The following is a 25497-nucleotide window of genomic DNA, read 5'->3' on the forward strand; positions in this document are numbered from 1 at the left end:
AGAGTCTTTCACCAAATCTGGAGTTCACTAATTCAATTGGGTGGATGGTGAACTCCTATCTCCACTGCTGTGGAACTTGGATTATATATACTCCAAGCTGTGCCTGGGTTTTGACATGGGTGCTAGGGAATCTCAAGTTTGGTGCTCATATTTTCATGGCAGACACTCTATTGAATAAGAGATCTTTTATGCTCACCCAAACACATTTAGGCTCTCATTGTGTAGCCATGGTTGCCGTGGAACTCTTCAGTCCAGGCTGGCTTTGAATTCAAAAGATAAGCCCTTCTTCTGTCTTTTGAAGGCTGAAATTAAACATGAGTATAACCATGCCCAATACTTTAAAAACATGATACTGTATTAGTGTGAGTTGAAGAAAATGAGGTAGAGAGACATGTAAACAGGCTTTGGGATCCTAGCCCTTTACAGATGCTTATGAGCCAAGAAGGATGCTCAGATGCAAAAAAGAGCCATCTCTTATGGAACAAGAAGGATGTCCCCTACATTGGAGCTGAGGATGGAGAGAGGGCAGAGCCAGCAGCCATAGAAACACTTTTAAGATGCCAGAATGGAGTTCTACTGGACGCCTTGAAGACATGGGCCTGGGTAGATTGTTCTAGATGTTCTGACCCAAATGTGTGTTAAATATCTCTCATTTAACCCCTCTTGCATGCGAGTATCTATTGTAGCTGCTAAGGTAAGGTTCAGACTATCTACGGATGAGGGGGTTGGGGTGGAAACCTGTCCTCACTGCTCTCCTGTGAAGTATGGTATTCAAGGTGAAGCATCCAAAGAACCCGTCTGGACCTGATTTAAATCTGGGCCTTGAGCCTGATGCTTTCTACAGACACAGGATTTTTACAGAGGGGAAAAAAATTATAGCCCAAAGCAGGGAACCTGTTGTATTTAATGTGATTTTCTTTTCACTGTGACATGTAACCCATTAACTCAGGTCTCACTTCCTCTATGAAGCTGACTGTTTCATGACTGAAAAACGAGCTTGTTCAGAGCAGGAAGGAAGAGTCCATTTGCCCAGCATGGAGCCCAGGTCTTCCATTTACCGGGCAGACACGACATGCTTGATGGAGTTAAAGTGGTGTTGAAAGCTCGTGGCCTATTCTCCTCCTCCTCCTCCTCACGCAAAAACCCAGAGAATATTACTTCTCCTTGCTACAGAATTCTAACGCTGTCTATCTGGAATGACTCAAAGACTATTTACTCAAAGTAAATCATGTAGATTCTGGAATGCTGGAGTTGGACGGGACCTTAGAGGTCCAAGAGTTCAACTTTCTCATTTTTCCGATGAGGACACTGAGGTTTTATTGGTCAGAGGGATGATGATAAAGTGGTTATGTGACCTGCCCAAGCTTGTATAATTAACGGCAGAGCCAAGAGCAGACAATCCGCCTGACATCCCAGTTTTTGTTCAGTAAGCTTCCCTACGAGCCTGCTGTTTGCATGGCGTGTGTTAGACTCTTTCCTACTCTCTCTCCCCTGGATGCTCACTATATCACAGTCAACAGAATCAGGACTTAAGCATTCCTATTAGGCTGTTGACATGCTTTAATGGGTGGGGATGCTAAAGCTATTGCCTTTGGCAAAGTATTCTCTCTATGTTTGTAGACTTTAGGCCAGAGAACTTGTATACCACCTTATCACCGACAATCAAGAACTAAGTAAACTAGCCCTGTTCAAAATATACTAATTTCCTTGCTTTCATGGTTTCTTAGACTATTTTCTATTGTTAAAACTGAATACCTCTCAGTGGGTAATTTATAAAGAATGAGGTTTTATTATGCTATGGTTATAGAGGTGGGATGGGTCAAGGTCAGGGGCCATATCTGATGGTAGCTTCCTTGCAAGCCAATACAGGGTAGCATGGATTTAAAGGACTACATGTCAGAGATAGAACTAAGTTGGTTTTGTATGGAAAAGATCAATCTGAATATGAATCTATCCTAGTGAGAGAATTGATTGATTTAGTCACGAGGGCTGAGCCCCTCAGGAGTCCAACTTGTCTTGGCTTTACCCATTAGCAAAAACATTGTTTAAAGAAAGAACTAAATCTTGTGTATGTATGTGTGAATATACCACAGTGCACTTATCAAGGTCAAAGGCCAAATGGCAGCAGCCAGCTCTCTCCTCACACCGTGGGGACCCAGAGCATCAAATGTATGTTGTCAGGCTGGTGGCAAGCACCTTTATGTATTGAGCCCTCTTGCTGGCACTTGGCACTGCCTGCCCTTGATCTCGCCTCTTAACACTTCACAGTGGGGGGTTAGATTGCAATGTGGGTTTTGGAGAAGACATTCTCAGGACTACACATGGGCACTATCAAATCTTGCACATTATGTGCATCTGAAACTTCCTGTTAGCTGCTCTGGCCTGATTCTGGACTCTTCAAGCTCTGCCCCAGTGCTCAGCCAGCTTTCGGGGCCATCTCTGGTCTCTCTGTGCAGAGCTTGGTGAGGCGCTGGCATATTCCTCCATACCTGGTATGACACCTACCAACGTACAGTTCTCCACTCAAGGAGCTTCCTGTTTCCAAGGGCAGAAAGAATTTTTTTGATGCTTTTGGAGGAAAATAGTTTTCATACAGAACCTACTTTTTTAAGCCTTTAGGAACTATACCTTTGGATTTGCCCATTCTCTCTCTCTCTCTCTCTCTCTCTCTCTCTCTCTCTCTCTCTCTCTCTCTCTCTCTCTCTCTCAAATTTATGGACTCGACACACACCTTAAGGTAATTTATGTGGCCAGTGAGCCTAGTTCATTCCTACTGTGTGTATGTGTAGTCATGGAGATGTCCCCACCAAAACTCAAAGTGCAATCTAATCCCCCACTGTGAAGTATTAAGAGGTAAGATCAAGGCAGGCAGTGCCAAGTGCCAGCAAGAGGCTTGGGGCATAAAGGTGCTTGCCACCGGCCTGACAACATACATTTGATGCCCTGGGTCCACATGGTGTAAGGAGAGAGCTGGCTGCTGCCATTTGGCATCTGACCTTGATAAGCGCACTGTGGTATATTCACACATACATACATAGGGCATGTCTTCTGAACATAAGACTACACAGTCCCTCTGTCACCTATGTCCTAGCAAGACCAGTCATAGGACTGTTTATATAGTAAGAAGATGCAGCCTCCTCCTACAGCAAGAAAAGATTTCCTGGTCATATTAGTGATGGGTCTATAAGAGTTTATGCTCAGAAAGAAAGTGCTGTGTTTTGTAAATGTATCAGTCAGCTTTCTGATACGGTAACAGAATAGCTGAAATAACCTATAAAGAGAAAGGGGTTATTCTGCCTGACAGGGGAATGGTGGTAGTCGTAAGGATCTCGTGAAGGTGCTGGATGGTGGTACCGGCAAATATAGGGCCCAGTAAACTGTTCCCTTGTAATCAGAAAGCAAAGGGGTGTGACAAACAGGTCCTAAGGCACCACAACCTCCTGAGAGTGTCACCCTGGGGACCAATCCCTTGGGAGACACTTAACTTTGAAACTCCAGCAAAACGTTAAGTACTCATGGCACTTTGAGTGGATTGGAAGGGAGGCAGTCACTTTGAGCTGCATGTTTTAAATAGGAGAATGAAGAAACTCATCCTCTGAACAAAAGCTTGTGTTAAATTTTATAACAAACAAACTAGTGTGTGAAGAGTTCTGAGCTTTAAAGAGAAAATGCAACGCCCGGGCATAGAAGAAGAAAAGGTCTTCTTCCTTCTACGATCAAGTAAAAACCATCAGGATGGTCTCCTGTTCTCCATCTTTGATCCTCTTTATAAGAAACAGAGAAGCAAGATGAATTCGTGTTAAATATTCTCAGAGCAAAACAGTGCATAAGTTCTTCTTTTGCCCTTAGAGATAAAGAAGATAAGACAGGGATGAAGGCACATGGGGAACCCTCTGCAAGTTTTTAAACAGGCGCCTCTCTCACCAGTCTCCTCTTGAGACTGAGTCCAAACATGCTTTTCACATCAAGGGAGTTTCTGGGGGGTGAGGTGGGTGGAGATGGGGATACCAGAAACTTTAGAACAGCCACATTTACTTAGGGAAAGGAAATAAAGATGTGTGGGGGGGGGGGCGTGGGGGGAAGCCCTGAATCTGAAACTCCCCACCTTGTGTTGGTAGTCACTCCAGAATTAACCAATCACCAACATGTTCATAGTTATAGTCCCCACGGAGCCCAAAAGGCAGACAGATGACCGTAACTGAAAAGCGGTTTCCTTGTTCGTTCAAGGTGGTGATGGAGGAACAAAAGAGCAGCCTCCAGTGTGAGCTCTGTCTGGGATAAGACCGACACACGTGGCTGGTGATGCACTGCGGCAAGGATTGCTGTGTGTGCTCGAAGGATACTCTTGGTACTACCAGGAAGCAGTAGTGGCTATGACCTGGACATCCCTGCCCTGTCTACTGTTCTCTTAGCCCAGCCACAGTCCCAGACCGTGGCCCCCAGAGAGCAAGTGGGTTGGCGGCTGTATTTACACTCTGCACCCCTTTTCCTCAGTGTTCATCTTTCTGTCTTCCTCTAGCCACCTTTATAGTGCATCGGGAGGCATGAGGGGTTCTTTGGCAGTTGAAAGGCTTAATTAGCAAAGAGGTGAGCGGTGCTGGCAATCAGATAATCTGAGACTCAGAGAATAAAACAAGTAGAACCTGTGTGTGGATTCGGGATCTTTAGTCAATTAATTGTAGGGAGAAGGGCTATTATTTGCCCTTGTTCAAATCCTATCTCAGGGTCTTTCTGTAGCCCAATACTTTGTGAAGAGCAAAGAAGCCGCTGGTCGGCTATGACCATGGAGGGCATGGGTGGGTCAAGTGCATACAAAGATTGCTCTTAAAGCATGCTTAAAAATTAATGTGGGAGACACCCGTAAGAGTCCAGGGACTCCTGAATAAGAGGTAGCTGGGAGATGCAGGCAGAGGGGTCCTATCGTCCCTGGCTGCTGTGGTCTGGTGGAACCTGAGCATCTGCAAACTGTCCCCCCTGTCCTGATGATTTCTCTTCTGTCTGCCTTTCAAACCGTCAGCCCATTTTTCTTCTTTCCCTTCTTATGAAACCCCTAAGCAGACTATTCTGTTTCTGCAAATCCCACATAATCTGTATCCAGTTACATTTTGGCCTTGGTGCCTACCATTGACTGAGAGAGATCTACCTAAGGACCCAGGGGCTTCGCTGTGAAGCCACACTTCATTTGCCGACTGACCGCAGGATGGATGGAAGTCAGCAGGGGAGAGAGAGCCTGCCACATCTAGACCTTGGGTTTCAGGGAGCTGAGCTGGCCCTATTGGAAAAGGGATTCCGAGAGAATTAGTGATATTTCTTGGCTACGTTCTCTGTTGAGTCACTAGTTTTAATTGATTTTTTTTAAACTAGTATATAAAGAATTCAATCTCTTTGTGGCATTTCTCTTCTGCCATTTTACTTCCCCAGCCCCGGTGGCTTTTCTACTTCCTGTCACGTGTCCTTTTGCCTGCTCCCCTTTCTCACCACTTCTTGTTCTCCCTTCATGCTCCCTTGTCTGGCTTCATAGTCAATGCCCACTCTCACACCTTCATTACACACACAACCATTAAAAGTTAACACCTGTACTTCCAGCACGAGAACACATTTCACTTCTAGAGAGTGGGTCACCTCACTTAATATAATACTTCCCAGATCCACTCATGTTTCCAAAAATCTCATCATTTCTTTTTCTTACAGGCTCACCACATTCTATTAACACACACTTGAGACTTGCAGAACCCCGGGAGGAGCTAAATCACTTCCCATTCTTCCTGGGCACGACAGGGTCTAGACCCCCTGAGAAGTAAAGTTAAGAGAAAATTTCAAGTTAGAAAATGGTGATGGAAGATATTAATCCATTTTTGGGAGGTAATCTTTATGGAGAAGTTGCCCCACTGAGTTTAGTGTCTAATGCCAACAAGGAGTCACTTAACTATTAACCCTTTCATTTCGAAACTCAGAATGATAACTGTGCATGTACTAAGTTGGTTATACACCTCACATGAGCCAAGGCCTGCGTCAGTACAGATCTGGTTTGCTTTTGCTTCAAAAACTTATCTGTAAAGTTTTGAGATGCCTCAGAAAATTAGCAAGCGTATGGATTCTGTTTTGACTTCTAGTGCTAATTAAGAACTTTGATTTAAACTACTGAAAAAAGTCTCTGACACTTATACCAGCCTTACAAGACGGACACTGTGATAGATGAATTGCTGTAGTCACAAAATCAAGATTCTGACAGTGTGTTTTTATAACTGTAGGTGACTTGGCTCCTTATGCAGTGGTGCTTCTGGCTCCTCCGGAAGGGCTGCACTAAAAATGGAAAACTTTCCATTCTGTATCACCTCTCTGTTGCAATTTCTGTACGTTTCTTAATGACAGGCACCAGTCCTCCTAAGTGCCAGCCACAGGCCTTGGTCCAACATAAACACCTGGGGCTGCCCGGCGAGCATGCTGAATTAGAGTCACCCTGCTACCTACCCACCCTCCCACTCAAAGGCTCTTTACTTCCAAGAAAAGCAGGTCTGTCGGCCACACGTTTGGTCTAGCTGTCAATGCTGTAAAAGTCTGTTGTCATTAGCTGAGGCTGAGGACTACCCCGGGAATGGCAGGCTTCTGACAGCAGCTGGCCTGAACTTGAAGACCTCATTTTTAACTTCCCAGCATCCAGGGTAGATGGTCTGTGTGCAGAGAGGAGAGGGGGGTGGGGACTGGTGATTGAGTACATTTACCATCAGTCAATACTGGTTCAGTGTTCAGGACTCTTAATCACTAATCCCAAGCTGCTAGGAACCCTAGCTCATTTCAGACCTTTGAAAGTGAGATATGTCGCCCTTAGTGACAGTCACTTTGGATTGGTCAAGGGCTCTCATGCTCCTCTCCCTGCTATCAGGTAGGCAAGCTCACCAACTTTCCCATAATGTTCTTTGTATAGATCCCAGCTCCAGCTCCCCCTCACTATACAGCCCGCTCCCCAACCCACGCCTCTTCACATTTCTGTAAGTGGCCATCTAAGAAACAGTTGGTAAGCCATCTATCGCCAGAAAGTCAACCGTGTTTGCCAATAAGCATATCCCTAGCTCTAGTCTTTAAAGACAGTTTCTACTCCATAAACCAAGAAGGTGGAAGGCGGGGGAAGAAGCCTATATTATCAAGGACATGCAAGAGCCTTGTGAGGTGCTAACAGGAATCCAGTCTGTTAACTGTTCAGTAGTTTAGCCCATGTTTACCAGTGCCTGGCAGAGCTGCGACCTGCCTTTGAGACCTGCTAGTCATTACAGGCTCAAGAGCCTTCTCTTCCTCCATTTGAAGATCTTGTCAGCCTCCATTTGCAGACTCCTCTGCAAAGGCTCTCACCGATGAGCCTTGCCTACTGCTTACTAAGGCTAGCCTCTGGTTCCTCCCTCCAGAGCACCCACCCGGTCAGAGATTCTTTGCCCTTAGAGGTTGAGGGAGAGATGGAGAACTCTTGTCAATTAGAAGGAAAAGAAGAGATAAGACAAGACATTCTCCAACAACTGAGGCTGTAACAGTAAAGAGGAGGCCAGATGGCTCAGACAAGTCTCACCTGCTTTAAAGTTTCTTCTATAACCCACTTTAAAAAAATAGTTGTAAAGAACCTAGAAGAACATAGGGTTTTCTCTTGTGTGCCAAGTAATGTCTGTTGTATCTACCCTACCTATTTCTAGAGTTGTAAAAATAGCTATAGACAATTTGCAAATGAATGCATTCAGTAAAACTCTCTCTATTTAAAGGGGGCAGCACCAGGTCACTCTAGTAAATGTATTCAAGCAAAATTATGGAGGAAGAGGAGATGCTAGGGTGTTGGGTGCTAACTGAATATAAAAGAAAACTTGTTTTAAAATCAAGTTACTGAAGGGATATTGTCTGGCACCCTTTCTGAAAGTGGGACTTCCCCTTTTAGATATAAAAAATAGTTGTACATTCAAGCCCTATGGTGGTCTCAGGGGCCGGCCCACCAAAGGAAAGACAAAGAGAAAAATGGGAAAAGGAAATACGAATTGAAAACAAGAGCTACTAAGCCCTCAGAAAACTGAATTGTCACCCATCTTTACAGAGAACAGGACCCAGGGGGACTGTGGGAAGAGCCAATCACATGCTTTTAGTCAAGTCTACTGCACATGCTCACTACCAACAATGAGCAGAGTACAAGGCTGGGCAGTAGGAACAGAGAGGACTGAGATCCAAGGCCATGGACTATGGTACTGGCTGGATGGTTAGAACTGCACACAAGGCATAGCAGAGATCCAGGGCCATGAGCTGTGGTCTCATCAGCCTTATAGCATAGAGAAGTTTTTTGCTTGTTTGTTTGGTCTTTTTTTTTTTTTTTAATGAGTACACTGTAACTGTCTTCAGACGCACCAGAAGAGACCATCAAATCACAATTAAAATGGTTATGAGTCACTCTGTGGTTGCTGGGAATTGAACTCAGAACATCTGGAAGATGTTTTTAACCGTTAAGTCATCTTTCCAGCCTACAGCATAGGTTTTTATATATACAGATGATAAATATATGTACAAAATTATATATGTATATACATGTATATATACACACACATATATATATACAAATGATACATATATATACCAAATTTACATATTTTCAAGTAATATATAACTGGTAGGCTCAATTGTTGATTACTTACAAAATACATTATAATTATAAATATTAATATTACTTGATATTTATATTATTTAAATTTTTATGTATAGTCACATGAATAAAACTATATAGTTATAAATATACTAATGCAAAATTAATAACTAGATGTATACTGATTATTTATGTATAATAACATGTATTTATACATTTATGTACCAATTCATAAAAATATGATTTTAAGAATAGTAGTTAAAAATAAGGTAATAAACTGGAAGATTAAGGGAAAATTTCAGGAAACTGCTACTTGTACTGTTTTTGATTTTTAAAAGGCAAATGTTGCAAGCATCACTTGCCAAATGAAAGATGGCCCTTCCGGTGACATTCTTTTTGCTAATTATAGGCAGTCACCACATAGACAGCAAATTCCTGTAATACTGGACGGGCTGCGGATGGCAAGCCTAGGGTCCAGCTTTCTCATGCGTATACTCCTTTCAGACTCATTTCCTGGAGGACAGCTAACTGTGCTTGCTTCCTGCTCTTTCCTGGCTCCTTGAACCCCATCAGTAAATGCTGGATGTGGACTGGGCATAGTGGAGCACCTTGGGAGTCTCCTCAGGAAGGTGAGGGTAGCAGCATTCCTGGGTAAGATGCCTCCTCCTCCTCTTCCTACTTCTTTTCCCCTCCTTCCCCCACCCCCACATTGTCCCTGTCTTCACACCAAATGGCACTCCCTCCTGTCAGGTGACTATAGAATGCACTGTCCTGTGGATCCCACACCACCCTCATATCCGGACCAGAGGAAACACCTGAGCTGCATAATGGTTTGCCTACACTTCAGTTCTTTTTTGTTTCCTTTTGTGAACTTGGAGACAGGTTCTCGGAATGTGGCCCAGGCTGGTCTGAAACTCACTTTGTAGCCCTGTCTAACCTCCAACCTGTGGTAACACCACTGCCTCAGGTTCCCGGGTGCTGCGATTACAGAAGTGAGGCACAATACGGAGTCAATTCCAGACTCAGGGAAGAAGAAGGCTATTAGGGTCAGAGCGCCTTGGCTTTACAGCAGGCTTTTGCTGGGGCAGTGATGGGGAAATGTGGGAAGGAGGGGGCAACAGCGAGTGTCACTGAAAAATCTGATGTGGCTGCAACAGGAATCCAGTGACTGTGGTATTGGTTAGTTTTCTGTTGCTGTAATAAAAACACCATGTTCAAGACAACTTATATAGAAAGAAATATTATTATTATCATTAATACAATATAATTAATACAATATAATACTATTAACAATATATTAATATAATATAATATTAATAATTAACATGATTAGTATTATTAATATTAATAATTATTATATAGTATCATATGATTGATAATATATTCTATCATATATAATACACCATTATTAATAGTGTTATTTTTATTCTTTTTGTATTTAGTTATTATTTTATTTGGGCTGATGGTTTCAGAGAAATGGCTCCATTCTAGTGAGGAGCTATGGCAGGCAGGCATGGTGGACAGAACAGGGAGCTAAGAACCTGCGTCTTCAACCACAAGCATAAAGCACAGAGGGCAAACTGGCAGCAGGGGAGAGTTAAGAAATCTCAGAACTCAGCCCACGTGACAGACAGACGAGGCTCCAGCAAGCCTGCATGCCCCAAATCTCCAAATTCACCAATTGGCAACCACGTGCTCGAATATCTGAGCCTATGGGGGAAGGGGGGAATCTCTTCTCATTTAAACAACCACACCTGCCTTACATTTTAAACTTCTGCTGCCTGTGGACTGTGCAGGCTGAGGGGAATTTCTTTCCTTGAACACATCACACAGCATTAACAGCAAGATCACCTGTTTCTGCTTGGTGAAAAATAGGGTCTCAGACCTGGTGTCGATCTTTTGTAAAACAAAGCTATCCTGCAGAAATGGCAAATTGAGCATTGAAGCCATGAGCTCCGGGAAAATGAGCTCCTGCGGGTTCCATTTGCTAATGGCAAGAATTGATTACCTCATGCTGAATGTGTAATTAAAGCAGGGAGAGGTAATGAACAATGAAGCTAGGAAATGGATACGGTCATCAATTAGGATTTTACTTCTGCTTAGAAAGATTGAAAAGGAGCCTGTCTGCTGTCTATCCGAGCTGACACAGTAAGTTTAACAGAACTCGGTGAGTTCAGAGAGCAGTCGAGTGCTAAATTACATTTCCTGCCCTGTACGATGTTATCAGAAAGCCATCCTCAGCCTGGGTGAAGAAATCACAAAGAATCGCATTAGATAAAGTGTTAACTTTGCCGTCATCTCCTCTGTCTGACAGCTATGCTGGTTCCGTGTATGTTGTGGAACTGGTGGGTCAGAGGCAACGTGGAACCACAGGAGACAAGAAATGTTGGTGCTTACAGCCAAAGGCTGCTGAACTTAAAGGAGTTGAATGGATTGGAATTTAACCTATGCACTAGGGAATCTATCTCTCTGATGATGCTGCATCACATGTGCAGCAGGATGCTTTTGTACTCTGGGAAGCACGGAATAAGACAGGTTACAGGAGAAAGATGAGGCGAACTGGGAGAGCGGGTATGCACCCGTGTGCTCTGCCAGCATGGGAGGGGCTGTGTGGAGCATGCATCTGTAGTATTCTTGCACGACCGTGATTGAAATGATTTAGTTGCAATGTTATCTTGAGCACGGCGGGCTAATGGTTAGATCTACTCTTCCTCAGGTTATATCAAAATTGTAGAATTCGCCGGGAGTTTTACCGTGAGAGACACAGGACTTGATATTTGCACAGCTTCATGGAGGGAACTGCTTAGGGGTTACCTTGTGATCACTGATACAAACTCACATGAACAAAAGGGTAACACATATTTAAACTGCACAACTGTTATGTTACTGCATGGTAACTGGCCATGAAGGGGGATGGAAATTGTTAAGGGTGTTTCTTCAAATGGCCACCATCTATCACTTGGTTGGTTGAATGTGTTGGTGAGGCCACTCCAGTCTCACAAAGCATCATTTAAGCCTTGTTCAAAAGGTGTTTAGTTTTTGTGGAAATGAAACACCCAGAAGTGAAGACATGGCTCTACACGTACCGCTCTTGGACAGGAGTGAGTTTGATTTTCGGCACCCACATTGGGTAACTCACAACTGCCTGTAGCTCCAGCCGCAGGGGATTCAGAGGCCTCTGCAGACATTTGTATCATGTGCATATCCATACACAGGCATGCACAAACCCACAGAATTTAAAAAAAATCCTTTAAAAAGATAGAAAACCCCTTAAAGAAGAGAGATATATGTCTCAATAGCACAAACACAGAAAGTAACCTCATGCCCTAATGGCTCAAGAGAGCTTTGAATTGGCTTTTATTAGGAGTGAAAATGGGCAAAACACTGTGTGTGTGTGTGTGTGTCTGTGTGTGTGTGTCTGTGTGTATAATGACAATACTTTTATTGAATCTGCTAACTTCTCTAAGGCGTTTGACATCCCCCCCCCCCAGAAACTTGGCTCTGAGAGCTCCTCGGTCTTTCTGCCTCAGGAAGTTCCTAAGTACCCCTTGTCTATCCCAGTTTCATGCTTGGTCATTAGCACAGCAGGTATTTCCATGGAATCTAGTATGCAGATAATAATGCTTGATTCCTCTTGTCAGCTTTGGAAACTTTGGAGTGTTTCCAGATACCTGAGATACTCCCAGTAGAATGAACTACATTATCAATCCTAATATCAGTAATAGCTTTAGTCATTAGATTTAATTCCAAAAATAAGCATAATAAAAGGACTTCGTTCTAGGAAGACACTCACAAGATAAGGAGCCCATCAACACTTAGATTTAGCCAGTACTATGGTCAGACTAGTAGTAGACAGTTTGGGTACCGGTTCCTTTGGGCCTGGCAGAGACTGGGTGCTGGTCCTCTAATTATGAATCTGCATAAATCGGTGAACACAGGAAAGTATTTCACAGTGGTCCATCCCCACAGCAAACAGTTCATTGCATACTTTTCCAGTATGCTACAGAACAAATGTGGCCTGTGGTCTGTGGGAAGTCACCAAAATACTTAAGGAGAAACTTTGAAAGTGTTCGGTGCTGGAATCTGCCTGCTTTTTCCTGTTTCAGGAAATGAGAATTGGGATGAGGCAGAAAGAAGTGGAGGGAAGAAGGAAGATCAGAAGGTGCAGCATTCAGTGCTAACATGATGGGAGGGTTGACTCCAGTCATCCGCACGAAAGAAACCCTCAATGATTTGCACACTAATCCAACTACATAGACTTCCCTATTTTTCCTCTAGAACGGGTCCTTTTATTTGGTTCTAGGGATTGAACTCAAAGCATTGTGCATGCTAGACAAACACTGTCACTGAGCCCCACACAGTGGCCCATTACAGATGGCTTGTGAATTCCTGCAATAAAGCAATATTACAAAGGTCAGAGCCAGGATTAGGACTTTTTTGGGGGATGGGGGTGGGGTAGTTAAGACTCCTGGTTAATTTAGAATTTCAGACAATCAATGGTTTTTTGTTTGTTTGTTTGTTTCAGCAGAAGTGTATCTCGCTACTTGCAATATTGCATGGGACCCATGCAATTTAAAGCACGTCTTCATCAGGAGTTCGGATTTAACTGCATGGTTTCTATTTTCATTTGATGAATCTTACAAATGTGTGAGACATCTCCATTCAACGCGTCAGCGACACCTTCATCAGGCTCCAGTCGTTGACTCTGGGGACCCAGAAAGCACAAAGGCAGTGTGACAGAAACAGAGGCCTTCCTGCACACTCTGTGCAGAGTGCAGACAGATGTTTCCACTCACAATTCCTGTCTCACACACATGCATCTGTGTGGTAAACTGCAGCACAGCTACAAGGGAAGCCATCTAGACATGGCTATCACAAGAAAAGAGTGACAGATTCTGGCTTGTGATGTCAGAGCATCTGAGAGGGTGATAGATTCTGGCTTGTGATGTCAGAGCAACTGAGAGATGGTTTTTGTTGTTTTGCTTGTGGAGTTTTGTTTTGTTTTGTTTTGTTTTATGTTTGATAGTCTCATTATATAGCTTGTCTGGCCTGGAACTCGATGTGTAGACCAGGCTGGCCCACAACTCACAGAGATCCACCTGCCTCTGAATTCCCAAGTGCTGGTATTAAAGGCATGCACCAGCATGACTGGCTTAATGCAGACATGTTTTTATAAACGTTGGGTCTTATGCAGGGAACTAAGTTAGGACCTCAGATAGCTGATGGATCCTCCTGTGGGCACTATAACACTTAACGTTTTTTTTTTAATGTGGGTTCTGGGGAATGAATTCAGATCCTTGTGCTTAGGTTTGGTCTTTGGCTATGTATTATAATGCTAAATACGACCCCCCCCTTCCTGGTTGCCCCCAGGGAGGAGATCATTTGAAACTCTTCTTAATTTGAAACTATTGGTTGACTAAAGATGCTGGCAGCCTATAGCTGGGCAGAAGAGAGGTAGGTGAGCTTTCAGTTCCCAGGCAGGACCATGCAGAGAGTAAAGGGTGGAGAGGAGAAGAGGCCATGGTGTAGGTGAGTCGTGAAAATGTGGCCATGAGGGCTGGCCAATTGGAGTTAAGAGCTGTCCTGATGGAATATGGCAAGTTATAGCTCAGGGTTATTGAGGGGGAAGTAGATTCTAATAGCTTAGAGGGAAGATATCTTCCCAGCTCTAGTGCATTAATTATAAAATAAAACTATATTTATATTTGTATAAATATAAAACTTTTATCTACGAACTCAATGATCAAAGACAAGGTCGAAAGCCCTGACAAAGATTAAAAATTACTACAACAAATTGACATCCAACATTGTGTGGTAGTTACGTCAGGTTCTTCCTCCCAGCCTCGTGCTCCCAGAAATAAGACTCAGACTCAAAATATATTTACACATACTTTGGCCATATAACTAGGCTCTTCTCTGACTAGAATTGTAACTTAAGATAACCCATTTATTTTAACCTACATTTTGTCATTTTGTCATGTGGCTGGTGACCTGTCTTTGCTTAGGTACAATGTGTCCTGTGTCCTGCTCCTCACATCTTCCTGGGTAGATCTTCCTGTGCCTGGCTCTAAACCAGAATTCTTCCCCCCACCCCAGATGTCCCACCTTCTATTTCCTGCCGAAGCCATAGGACATAAGCTTTTTAATTGACAGGTAATACATCCATACAATACATATCTTCTCTTTATATCCTTGTGCTCACAAGACAAGCACTTTATCAAAAAATCCATCTCCCTAGCCCTGGACTACTTTCTGGAGGAACCATGCCAGCTGTTTCCCTTGAAATTTCACTCCCTGGAATGACAGCTCTATCCACTGATGTATTGCTCCAACTAGACTCAAAACACCACAGGTACTCACAGATGGTGATTCCAAAAAAGATCAATTGGTACAGAGATAGATAGATAAATGTAGAACAGAAGTAGGTAGACAGATATAAAGGGATAGACATAGATAGAGACAGATAATGTTTGCCTTAGTTTGTTTTTATATTGCTGTGATAAAGACTGTGACCAAAAACAACTTGAGGAGAAAATATTTTACTTGACTTCTATGTCCTAACCACAGTCCATCACTGAGAGATGTCAGAACAGGAACTCAGACAGAACAGGAACCTGGAGGCAGGAACTGAACTGAAGCAGAGGCCTTGGAGGAATGCTGTTTATTGGCTTGTTCCCTGTGGCTTGCTTGGCTGACTTTCTTATAGAACCCACCATGGTGGGGCTGGGCTCTCCAACATTCATCATAGATCAAGAAAATGTGCCACAGACCTGCCTACAGGCCACTTGGATTGGTGGCGTTTTCTCAGCTGAGGCTCTTTTTGCCAGATGACTCTAGCTTGTGTCAAGGTGACAGAAGCAGGCTGGGACAGAACATCTAAGAGCTCATGCTGTCCACTGCAGCTAGCTAAACATCAGAAATTCCTTCTCAACAAAGGTCACTGTGCTTCCAAACCAAACCAAACAGAAACCATTGCTCATTTCAGAAGTCTGAGGTAAGACCTCATTGCGCTCACAAAGACTACAAGATAAAAGTCTGGGAGTGCTCGGACTTGAGAGCAGATATCTGCCATCTGCACGCTTGAGCATCTGTGTGTGGCCTTTTCTCCCTCCTGGCTTCTTGTTTCCTTGCCTTATCTACGTGCCTTTCAAATAAGGGTTTGAAAGATGCATTTTCCCCAGGAACTGACAGGGTCATCAATGACTGGAAGTCCTGGGCTCTACAAGGATACCTTTTCTCTGGGAAGCATAAAGGTGGATTTTGTCCCCATTGGTGTCTCCTGGAGCTTTTCAATATGAGTGCTGTGAAACAAAGCCAGGATCTCTGCAAGCATACGGCATGCTCACATGCTCTTAATTATGGGTCATATCACCAGCCCCTCCACAACATGGTCGTCGTCATCATCACCATCACCATCACCATCATCATCTGTTATCATCAACATTATCATCAGTATTATTATCAGAGACAGGAATTTTATTATATTTTATTTTATTTTATTTTATTTTATTTTATTTTATTGCTGAACCTAGAGATCACTCATTCAGCTAGGCTGGCTGGCCAGTGAGCTCCTGGGATCTACCTGCTTCTGCCCAACCAGTGCTGGGATAAGAGGCACATGCTGCTGTGTCTGGCTTTCTGTTAGAGTTACAGAGCTGTGAACTGCCACGTGGGTGTTAGGAATCGAACCTGGGTCCTCTGGAGGAGCAATATAAGTTCTTAAGTACGGAGACATCATTTTACCCTAGCCCCCACCCCACCCCACCCCACACTAAACAGCTGGTTTAATGAGGTGCTGCAGATGGAAATCAGGCTTGTGTTTGCTAGGCAAAGCACTCTACCAACAGAGCCACATCCCTAGCCCCGTGAAAGAACAGTGTGACCCTCCAGCCGAGTCTGAACAATCCCTCTGGTCTCTCTGAGGAAACCACAATAGACATTCAGTCTCCACATCAACCACTCAAAGCCCCAAAGCCTTGACTCTCTTCCACCTGGCCAGCTGCTTGGACAATGACTTCAGGATTCTCCGGTGAACTGTAAATCCAGCCCCACTTTCTAATTCAAAGGTGCTCAGGCTCGGCATTCCATCAGAGGTGAGTGGAAGAGAGTGGAGGAAAGGGGCACACTTTGACCACACTTTCTCGGAGCCCCGGCAGTGTGAGCTAATCTGCATTAGAACGAGCCCTGGCACGGTTAAAAGAAACAAAAACACCTTCCTAAGGCAGAAAAACTTCCAAAACAGCAAACTTACTGATGTATTCGAATATGCTCACATAAGCTTTCCACACATAAGCCTCTGCGGCCCTGAACATCTCTAATCGGCTCCCAGGATCTTAAACATAATCAAGGATCCCATTCCATGGCGCTTGCTCTGCGACTCTAATTCCTCCCCAATTTTCATTCCTATTTGTAGTCTTTGCCAGACAATAAAGTCCATTCCCCTTCAAACCCTTCCCCAAATGGTTAGATCATTATCAGGCCATTTGTCGGCTGACTCCCATTTACAATTCTCCTGGAACTCCAGCCAATGGCAGTTAGGAGGACTCCAAAGGACTTTCAGACGGGCGGCCCCTCTCCACCGCTTTGGCCTCATTTGTTCTCGGAGCTTGAAGACAATTGCTCTTGTTCTCTTTCTTTTTTTTTTTTCAGACATGTTCAATTCAAGTAAACTTAATTTGTTTTCCAAACAAGACTGCGGTCCATCTCAGTGGCAAGATCAAGGGAGGGGCGAGACCTTGGAAAAGTGTACTGTAATTATAGAAGGAGGGAGGAGCATGAGATGCTCTGTGTGTGTGTGTGTGTGTGTGTGTGTGTGTGTGTGTGTGTGTGTGTATCATTCTGAGATTCTGAGGAGGGAGATGGTGCAGAAAGAAGTAGACATTTGAAAAGTCTAGCCCAGAGCTATGGTTGGGTTGATGAATCTGAGTGCATTTTTTCATATACACGACAGTTCAGAAACTAGAGTTGGATTCGTTATGAGCCATGGTGTTCCCCCACAGGTACTGAAAATCACCTTTAGTTTGGCTGGTGTGGGGTAGGAGGGAAGACACCTTTCCTCATCTGTCATATGGGCTACCAATGTCTCTCCTATAACAAAACATAGACTGGAATAGGAGAAGTGCAACAGATTGTTTTTAAAGTCAACTTGTGTCTGGTCAAGGAGTCTTCAGGAGGAAGGCCTAGACCCAAAGACCTAGAGAAAATCCTTTAATGTATAGGTCTGAGGATAGCTTTATAGAAATGTGACTGGCACAAAGAAATGATCTGATACAATGGGTTGGGTAAGATGGCTGGGCAGCGCACGCCTATGCTCATCTCGGCCTCTCTGTGGCTTCCCTTCCCACTGGATAGAGGACAGAATCTCTTTTTCAGGGAAGGTTTCATGATCCGGCCAGGCAAGGTAAGCCAGAGAATTCCCTACGGCGAGTGACATTTGGAGAGAGGGGGTCTAGGTCAAAGACTGTGTTTGTTTATGCATCTTTAACTTGGGGCAAAATGAAAACCTACCCCACAGGATAAGGATTAAATGAGTTAATTCAAGGCAAGAATTTAGTCTAGTAACTTGAAAGTGCCCGCAAGACAGCCTAGTTTAATCCCAGCAGCTGCATGGTGCCAAGGGAGACTCCGGACTCTCAAAAGTTGTTCTCTGACCCCCACATGCAGGCTATGACATATGTCCACACCTATAAACACATATACACATAATAAAGATATTGAATGTAGTGACTTCTTAGAGTATATGCACCACAAATACATTCAGAATGGACGGGTCAACCAAAGGACTCAGCAGTCCACATCCTGCCCGTTTGATTCCAACCAATAGAGTGAATGTCACAGAATGTAGCAAGGCTGTGTGCAATCAGTGCCAGAGAGGGATCAGTCATCCTCACTTGTACAAACACACTGTTGTTTCCCTAGAACATGGAACCCATGCTGCTGGGCTGTGGAAGAACGGAGACAAGATGATGTGGAATTTAAAGATGCAGGGGTGAGATTTCACATACTCTGTCTCCGTGTTACTTCATGATGTTTTTCATAACCGAAGTCTGCTGCTTAGAGAAGGCCTATGCTGCTTTCATTTCCACTGTGACAGAAAAGCCTGACCAAAAGCACGAGGGGGAGGGCAGCGTTTACTTGGTTCACAATTCTAGACTGGTGCTGCGGGGGAAGTTAAGGTGTGAACTTTAAGCTTCACACCCACAGTCAGGAGGAGAGAAGACATGCTGATACCCTCGCTTGCTTACTCTGCTAGGGTCCTTCACTCTTACATAGCCCAGGGCGCAGACCACGAGTGATGCTCTACATGCTCAAGGCCATGTTCATTCTCACAACACATCTCTGTATTCCTGAGGGAGCATGTTCTCGAAACCATGTCAAAGAAATCAAGACAAGCCCTTATGGACATTCCTATAGGGCCTGTAGGAATATAGGCCTAGAGTAGAGGCTAACCCAGTCTAGACAGTTCTTCAATGGAAGACTTCTTCCCAGGTCATTCTGGATTGTGACAAGTTGACAAATAAAATGAACAGGCCTGACACCAGACTTGTAAACTTCTCCCAGGCTAAATGCCTTAGAAAGTTTCTAAGCAAATTTGTGCACAGGAAATGCTATCTTACATGGCCAACAGGGGGCGCTCTCCATTCCTCTGTCCCATCCTTCATAGTCCTCAGGGTCTAGGCCAGGGTCAGTCACGTGACTCTACAACATGCTGGTCTACAAATGGTTAATGCACACAAAGGAGACTGGGCTTCTAATGAGCTCCTTAGAAGCCTTACCAACATCTCTATTGACAGTTAGAAAAGGAAAATGCAGAGATGAGTCCAACCCTGGGAAATCCTATAACCTCATAAATTTGCTTTTAAAAAAAAAAAAAAGAAAAGAAAATCAGCCTTTGATAAAAGCAGTATTGATGTGTTTAAGTTATTTGGCTGTGGACAGCTGAGTTGGGCATTGACAACATCTCCACATTGGTGCCACAACATGGACCTCGTTCTTGCTTTCCTGTCACAGAAAGGGGTTCCTTCCCCTCCTCTGAAGCTAACGTCTGCACTTGTGCCCAGACCCATCTCACGCCACATCCAGTGCTGCCACCATAGACTCCATTCTTCCTAACTCACTTCTGAAGTTGGAAAACAAATACTTCACTTGAAAAAAAAAAAACATTCTAACAAACACATCATCAGAACCTTCATCTTTGCACAGTTCAGACGACAGGTGTGATGTGGAAACCCATCACGGATAATGAGCAGTACTGGAAATGTTGTCATCCCACCTGTTTTTTTGTGGAGCAAGCTGGATCTGTGCTTGCAGATGCTGAGGTCCTGGGCGTGGCTCAGGGCTGAGGAGAATGGGGTCCTTGGAACCGCTGGGCTCCCAGCGATGAAGGGTGAGTTCTGAGGTGGCCTGGTATCGCTTTTCTCTAGGCTTGAATTCTGGAGGGCATCCTGAGTTTTCTTCTTTTCCTTTTTTAACATATTGACCAGGATATCTAAATATCTGATTTAAGGATTTAGTGGCTCCTGTGAGATGATCATAATTAGACAAAAATTCCTAAAGCAAATACTGTCCTACAACCAAATAATTGTGACTAGTGCCCTTTGGTGCAGCCTGGCCACAGGAACACAGTGACCCCATGAATTTGCATGTGCAGGTGTCTGCAGCTTAGGAGGGAATCAGCCATTCAGTGCAACACAGTGCTATGAAAGCTATCAAACTGAAAGACCTTTAAAATGACGACTAACATTGGTATGGAAAAGGAAAAATGTGAGCCTGGCCATGCATCTGTGTTGGCAGAGTGCTCACCCAGCACACATGATGCCCGGAGTTCATCCCAGGACCACTCGGAGCTGGACAGTGTAGTTCATGCCTATAATCCCAACACTCTCCAGGTAGGAGGAGGACCAGAAATTCAAGACCATCCTTGTCAACTTAATGACTGGTCTATGTAAGATGCTGTCTTCTTTTCAGCATCCATGCAAAAGGCTGGGCGGAGAGGGTGAAACTTCTTGCCAACAGTTCTGGGAGGTGGCACAAGGACAATACCCGGAGCCTTCTGGCTAGTGTGAGCGGTCAAATCCACAATCTCCAGGCTCTAGTGAGAGACTCTCTTAAAGTATAACACAGAGAGTGATTGAGGAAGATACTCAATATCAGAATACACACACACACACACACACACACACACACACACACGCCTCACTTTTCGATAAGCACATGCAAGCCAGCCTGGACTGGTTCCTCTCTGTCACATCTCATTTCATTTTTCTTCAATGCATAGATGCTCATAAGCCGTGGCAAGTATTGAGAGGTTGGTAGGAGTGTTTAGTGGGAAGATCCCAGTCTAGGATCAAAGCCAAGAAAAGAAGCAGAACACAGACTGGGGCGAGGGCCAGGGTTGAGGCCATCCCTGGAGATGGATGGGGTAGGAAAAAAGGAAGGAACGCAGGGGTGACAACACTGTGGGCGGCACTTGGAGACAAGGGCGTGCGTGGGGGTGTAATTTGCAGTTGGACTTACCGTTACTGGCTGAATAATAAAGTGGGCTAAAACTGACTTGATTTTGACATGGGGTCTGCTAAGACTCAACTAAAATTAGAGGCTGAAGCTAATGAGGCAGTTCTTCAACTCTGCTTGCGTTGGCTTTTAACCTTGTAAGCTTCTCCCACCCACCTCTCTCTGTCTCTGTCTCTGTCTCTCTGTCTACCTCTCTCTCTCTGTTTTTGTGTGAGTGTCTGTGTGTCTGTGTGTGCCTGTGTCTGTGCTGGTTCTGCAAAGTCAGGAGAGGGAATCCGATCCCCTAGAGTTAGAGACAGGAGATTGTCCATCACCCCATGTGGGTGCTGGGGCGTGACTGCTGAGAGATAAACATAGCTCCCTGGAAGAGCAGGGACCCTTTTCTAGTCTCTGTGCACATTCTTAGCAGATGTACAAACATGAACATATAGCATGATATATTTGCTCATGTGTCCCCAGCCCCATGTTGGAGACGGAACCCAGGCCTGTGTCTCCAGCTCCTGCAAGATCAGTATGCACTTTAAACTGCTGAGCCACTTCCCCAACTCCTGTGTCATTTGCACATCAGCTTCACTGAAAGTGTCTTTGTAAAGTTTTTTTTTAATGACTAATATACATTTATAAAATTTTGGCAGTCTCATTCCCTATGGGGGTTTAAAGGCTGTAAGTGTCATGAAAGTGTCCAGTCTTTTACAAGAAGATTGAAAGGTAAAAACGAGGAGCAATGCTGAGGAAATGCCCCAAAGGCCTGAGGTCCAAGCAGTCCCACTGGGACTTTTCAGTAGCAATCCCTTCTGTCTGCAGCGGGAGGCATCGTCTACATCCACCAGCAGCCATGGCCTTCAGCACCCTGAGAAGATGCTTCCTCTGGGAGCCAAGAAGAATTCTATCTCCAACACCCAAAACTCAGCTCACTGCCTAATTTGGAAACATCTGTACTTGGGACTCAGGGCAGGAGATCTGGCTTTTAAATAAAAAGTTACATCTAAGCCAACCTCGCCGCTTTTCATAAACTAAATACTATACGCCATCTTTTCTCAGTCATCTTCTGAGTTTCCCCCACACAGCAGCCACAAAATCTGGGCCATGATGAGACTGTGTGGTCAAGCATGGCATCTGGTCAGCCGGCTAAAGATAACCAGCTAGCTTACTGGTTCTGGTCTCAAAACCCAAAGCCCATCACAGAGCAACCAAAAGATACTTTCAAAAGATTTAGTGTTAAGGGATGGTACTATCCCAAGGTCTGAAATGTCCTTTGTGAGGATAACTGTGTCAGGGCTTGAGAGATGGCTCATCTGGAAAAGATTCTTGCAACCGAGCTTGATGCCCTCAGTTGGATTCCCAGGTTCCATGTAGTGGAAGGAGAAAACTGACCTCCACACATGTGAACACACACACACACACACACACACACACACACACACACACACACATGTAAACTTATAAAAAACAAGCTCCTACTTTGCTGGGGTGGAAAGGCTGGGATACCAGGATAGGAGGCAGCATGGAGGAGGGAGGGAACCTGCAGATTCCAAACCAGGAGAGTGAGGGTCACTTATCTCCCCCTAGAAAGGATACTGATCTCATTGTCCCTCTGCTTGAGAAGACCTAGGAGCTTTGTATATTCTTCATCTCGCAATGGCTCTTGGCATGCTTGCCGTGTGCTTTCAGAGGAGACAGTATTCTCTAGGGTCTTCTTGTCGTTCAACAGCTTCTGCAAGTTAAGATAAGAACTTAACAATCACACCATATTCTAATTTTTCTGCCGTTCCTAGTACACACTGGGCATGTGCTCTGCCCTTATCCTTGTCTTTCAGGCAGTCACTGGGTTTGCTGGTTATCCTTTCCTCCTCCTTCCCACCTATCCCATCCCCCTCTCCCTTAGCTTCTCTCTCCTCAAAACTGGTCAATTCCTCTTTCAATAGTATCTCCTATAGACTTCTCCCCCATCTTGTTGTAAAGGTATTTACTCAAAATTGAAGTATCCCCTCCCCCAGAGTAAAGGAGGGGGCGCTATGACTCAGGAAGCCAAAGCCAGTAGCAAATAAAACTTCCAAGGCTCAGGAAGTTCCTGAAACTTACAAGGTTCACAAGATTCTTCCTCCAAGGTTACCAAGCAGGAAACAATCAGTGAAAGGGAGAAGATGCTTGCAGGGTGACCTATACAGTGTGCAGGGAGCTTTGCCTAGGTAGGTTTTCTGTGTCACTATTTCACTCATGCTGGGGTGGAACCTTTTAAAATGCAAGTGCCTTGGAGTCACCAATGCTCTGGAACCCCAACAAATTCTTTGATTCACTCAAATAGACTTGGTTGATATTGTTTCTTTGGTTCATTGCTGTCTTATCTGAGTTAAACAGAGATTTGTTCACATCTCCATAGAGAAGGGTTAAAGGCTTCATCATTGCACAGGGTCTTCACAAAGTGTGCAAAATCACAAGTGAATACTAATTTTATTCCCACCTCCCTTATACTCCACAGAAGCTAAGCTTCAGAGACTGAGGAAAATTAATAAATTACTCAGATAAATTAAAGTGCTGGGGGGAGGGGGGAAACTAGGCATGATCATCTTGATACTGTCTGAAAATGTATATGCACACATTTGCATGTTCGTGTTTGTGTGTGTGTATGTATGTGTGTGTGTGTGTTCCTGTGTTTCAGCACAGACATATTCTGGGCACAAGGCAAAGATTCCTGGCAAAGGACTTAGAAGTCCATGGCCAGAGTTTATTTGTGGAAAAGTTAGATCTAATTCCTGCAGCTGCTCAGTGATTGTCACAGCGTGGTTGGATGCTCGGGCTGTTTTCTGCATGTGTGAAGCTGGGTCTTGGCTCTTCAAGAGTTGGTCAACAGGAAGAGTTTTTATTGCAGTTGGAGCATGGCAGGATATGGCTGAGACCAGAGGAAACATTGAAATTTACCTTAAAATGATGAAAACAGTGATGGATTTTACGCATATCAGCGCCAACTTCCAGTCGACTCTCTGGATCTTGGTCTTCCAAATAGGATGCTATTAGTTTTTCCAACCTAAAAAAAAAATACATAATGCATGAGAAGCAAGAATGAGCTAGGAACCGTAGGAAACCTGATGGCCTGACTTGCGTGCAGAATATCTGGAGTAGAGACTATGGGGCCCATATTTTCTTAGAATTCATTACTTGATCTGACTGTGAATGGGAAGGGGGTGAAGCATATAGATAAAGGAAAATCTGTAATCATCTAATTACTTGGTTAATTTCCAGTGAGTGATCACATGCGAGTCTCCATATAAAAGCCATCCGAGGGGCTGGAGAGATGGCTCAGTGGTTAAGAGCATTCACTGTTCTTACAGAGGATCTGAGTTGGGTTCCCAGTACCGATGTTTAGTGGCTCACAACCACCTGTAGCTCAGCTTCAGGGGTTCCAAACCTCTCTTCTGGCCTCCAAGAGCACTACATGCATGGCCACATTCATGCTTGTGTATGTGCACATGCAGATACATGCAATTAAATTCTTTTTTTAAGTTAAGTCCTTAGATTTCTGTATGCTTGCCACCCCAGCCACACTGAACCTCTTTGCCTCTGTGCTAAGCTTCCACATCATTAGGGGAAGTAATAGAGTAAATAATTCCTTCATTAGTGTCATCAAAAGTGCATGGTACTCAGCCTCAGTGGGCCCCTGGCAGTGTTCCACATTGCCATTTGATCTCCACAGTGGCTCGTCTCAATCTCCCCATGATCCCCCAGGTCTGCCTCTGAACTTCCCCTGTGGACGAGTGAGGTGCTCTCTGACAGTGTCAGGCATCTGTGTAAAAGGCTTGCAGGAAGACATGGAAACAAAACCCAAGCTGCTGCCATGGACCTGTGCACTCTGTCCATCCTGGCGATGGCCCTGCCTGAGCAACCAGGCTCTCTCCACACTTTCAGCCGTAATTTAATAACACACTCCCTTCTTCTCAAGGCTATCCTCTCTTCCTTGTGTCCCTTGACATCCTCATCACTATTCCGGACAGACTTTCTTCTCTCTACTTTCAATACTTTTCAGGTTCTTCCTATTCTTACAGACACACACACACACACACACACACACACACACACACACACACACACACTTTAAAAAAGACCTCCCTCTGGGGAGGAACAGCCAACCACTGTATCCCATGCTGTCAATGTCATTTGCAGTATCTCCTGTCCCCGTAGCATTCTAGAATCTGTGAATGTACCTGACTATCCTGCTCTCCAACACACCGTACTTCGTAAGAATGACAACAGGTCTGGAAAGGTGTCTCAGTCAGTAGGGTGTTCACGGTGAAATCAAGAAGCCTGCATTCAGAACTCCAGCACCCGAGTAAAAAGTCAGCAATGAGGGTGCCTGCCTGTCAATCCCAGCTCAGGGTAAGTGA

At 44.4% G+C, this 25497-nt stretch overlaps 1 protein-coding gene across 2 annotated transcripts in view; it reads right to left on the bottom strand.

Moving 5' to 3' along the window:
- Kif6 (kinesin family member 6) overlaps positions 1–25497 on the bottom strand; it is a 291775-nt gene that overhangs the window by 129661 nt on the left and 136617 nt on the right. For both annotated transcript variants that reach the window (XM_085832936.1, XM_021149143.3), the window contains 3 exons: positions 24038–24143; positions 22697–22832; positions 19878–20093 (listed from right to left, as the gene is read on the bottom strand). In XM_085832936.1, coding sequence (XP_085689062.1) covers positions 19878–20093; positions 22697–22832; positions 24038–24143 — 458 coding nt within the window. The remainder of the gene's footprint in view (positions 1–19877; positions 20094–22696; positions 22833–24037; positions 24144–25497) is intronic.

This window comes from Mus caroli, unplaced genomic scaffold (genome assembly GCF_978045245.1).
Source record: "Mus caroli unplaced genomic scaffold, Mus_caroli_1 scaffold_18, whole genome shotgun sequence".
Taxonomy (NCBI): domain Eukaryota; kingdom Metazoa; phylum Chordata; class Mammalia; order Rodentia; family Muridae; genus Mus; species Mus caroli.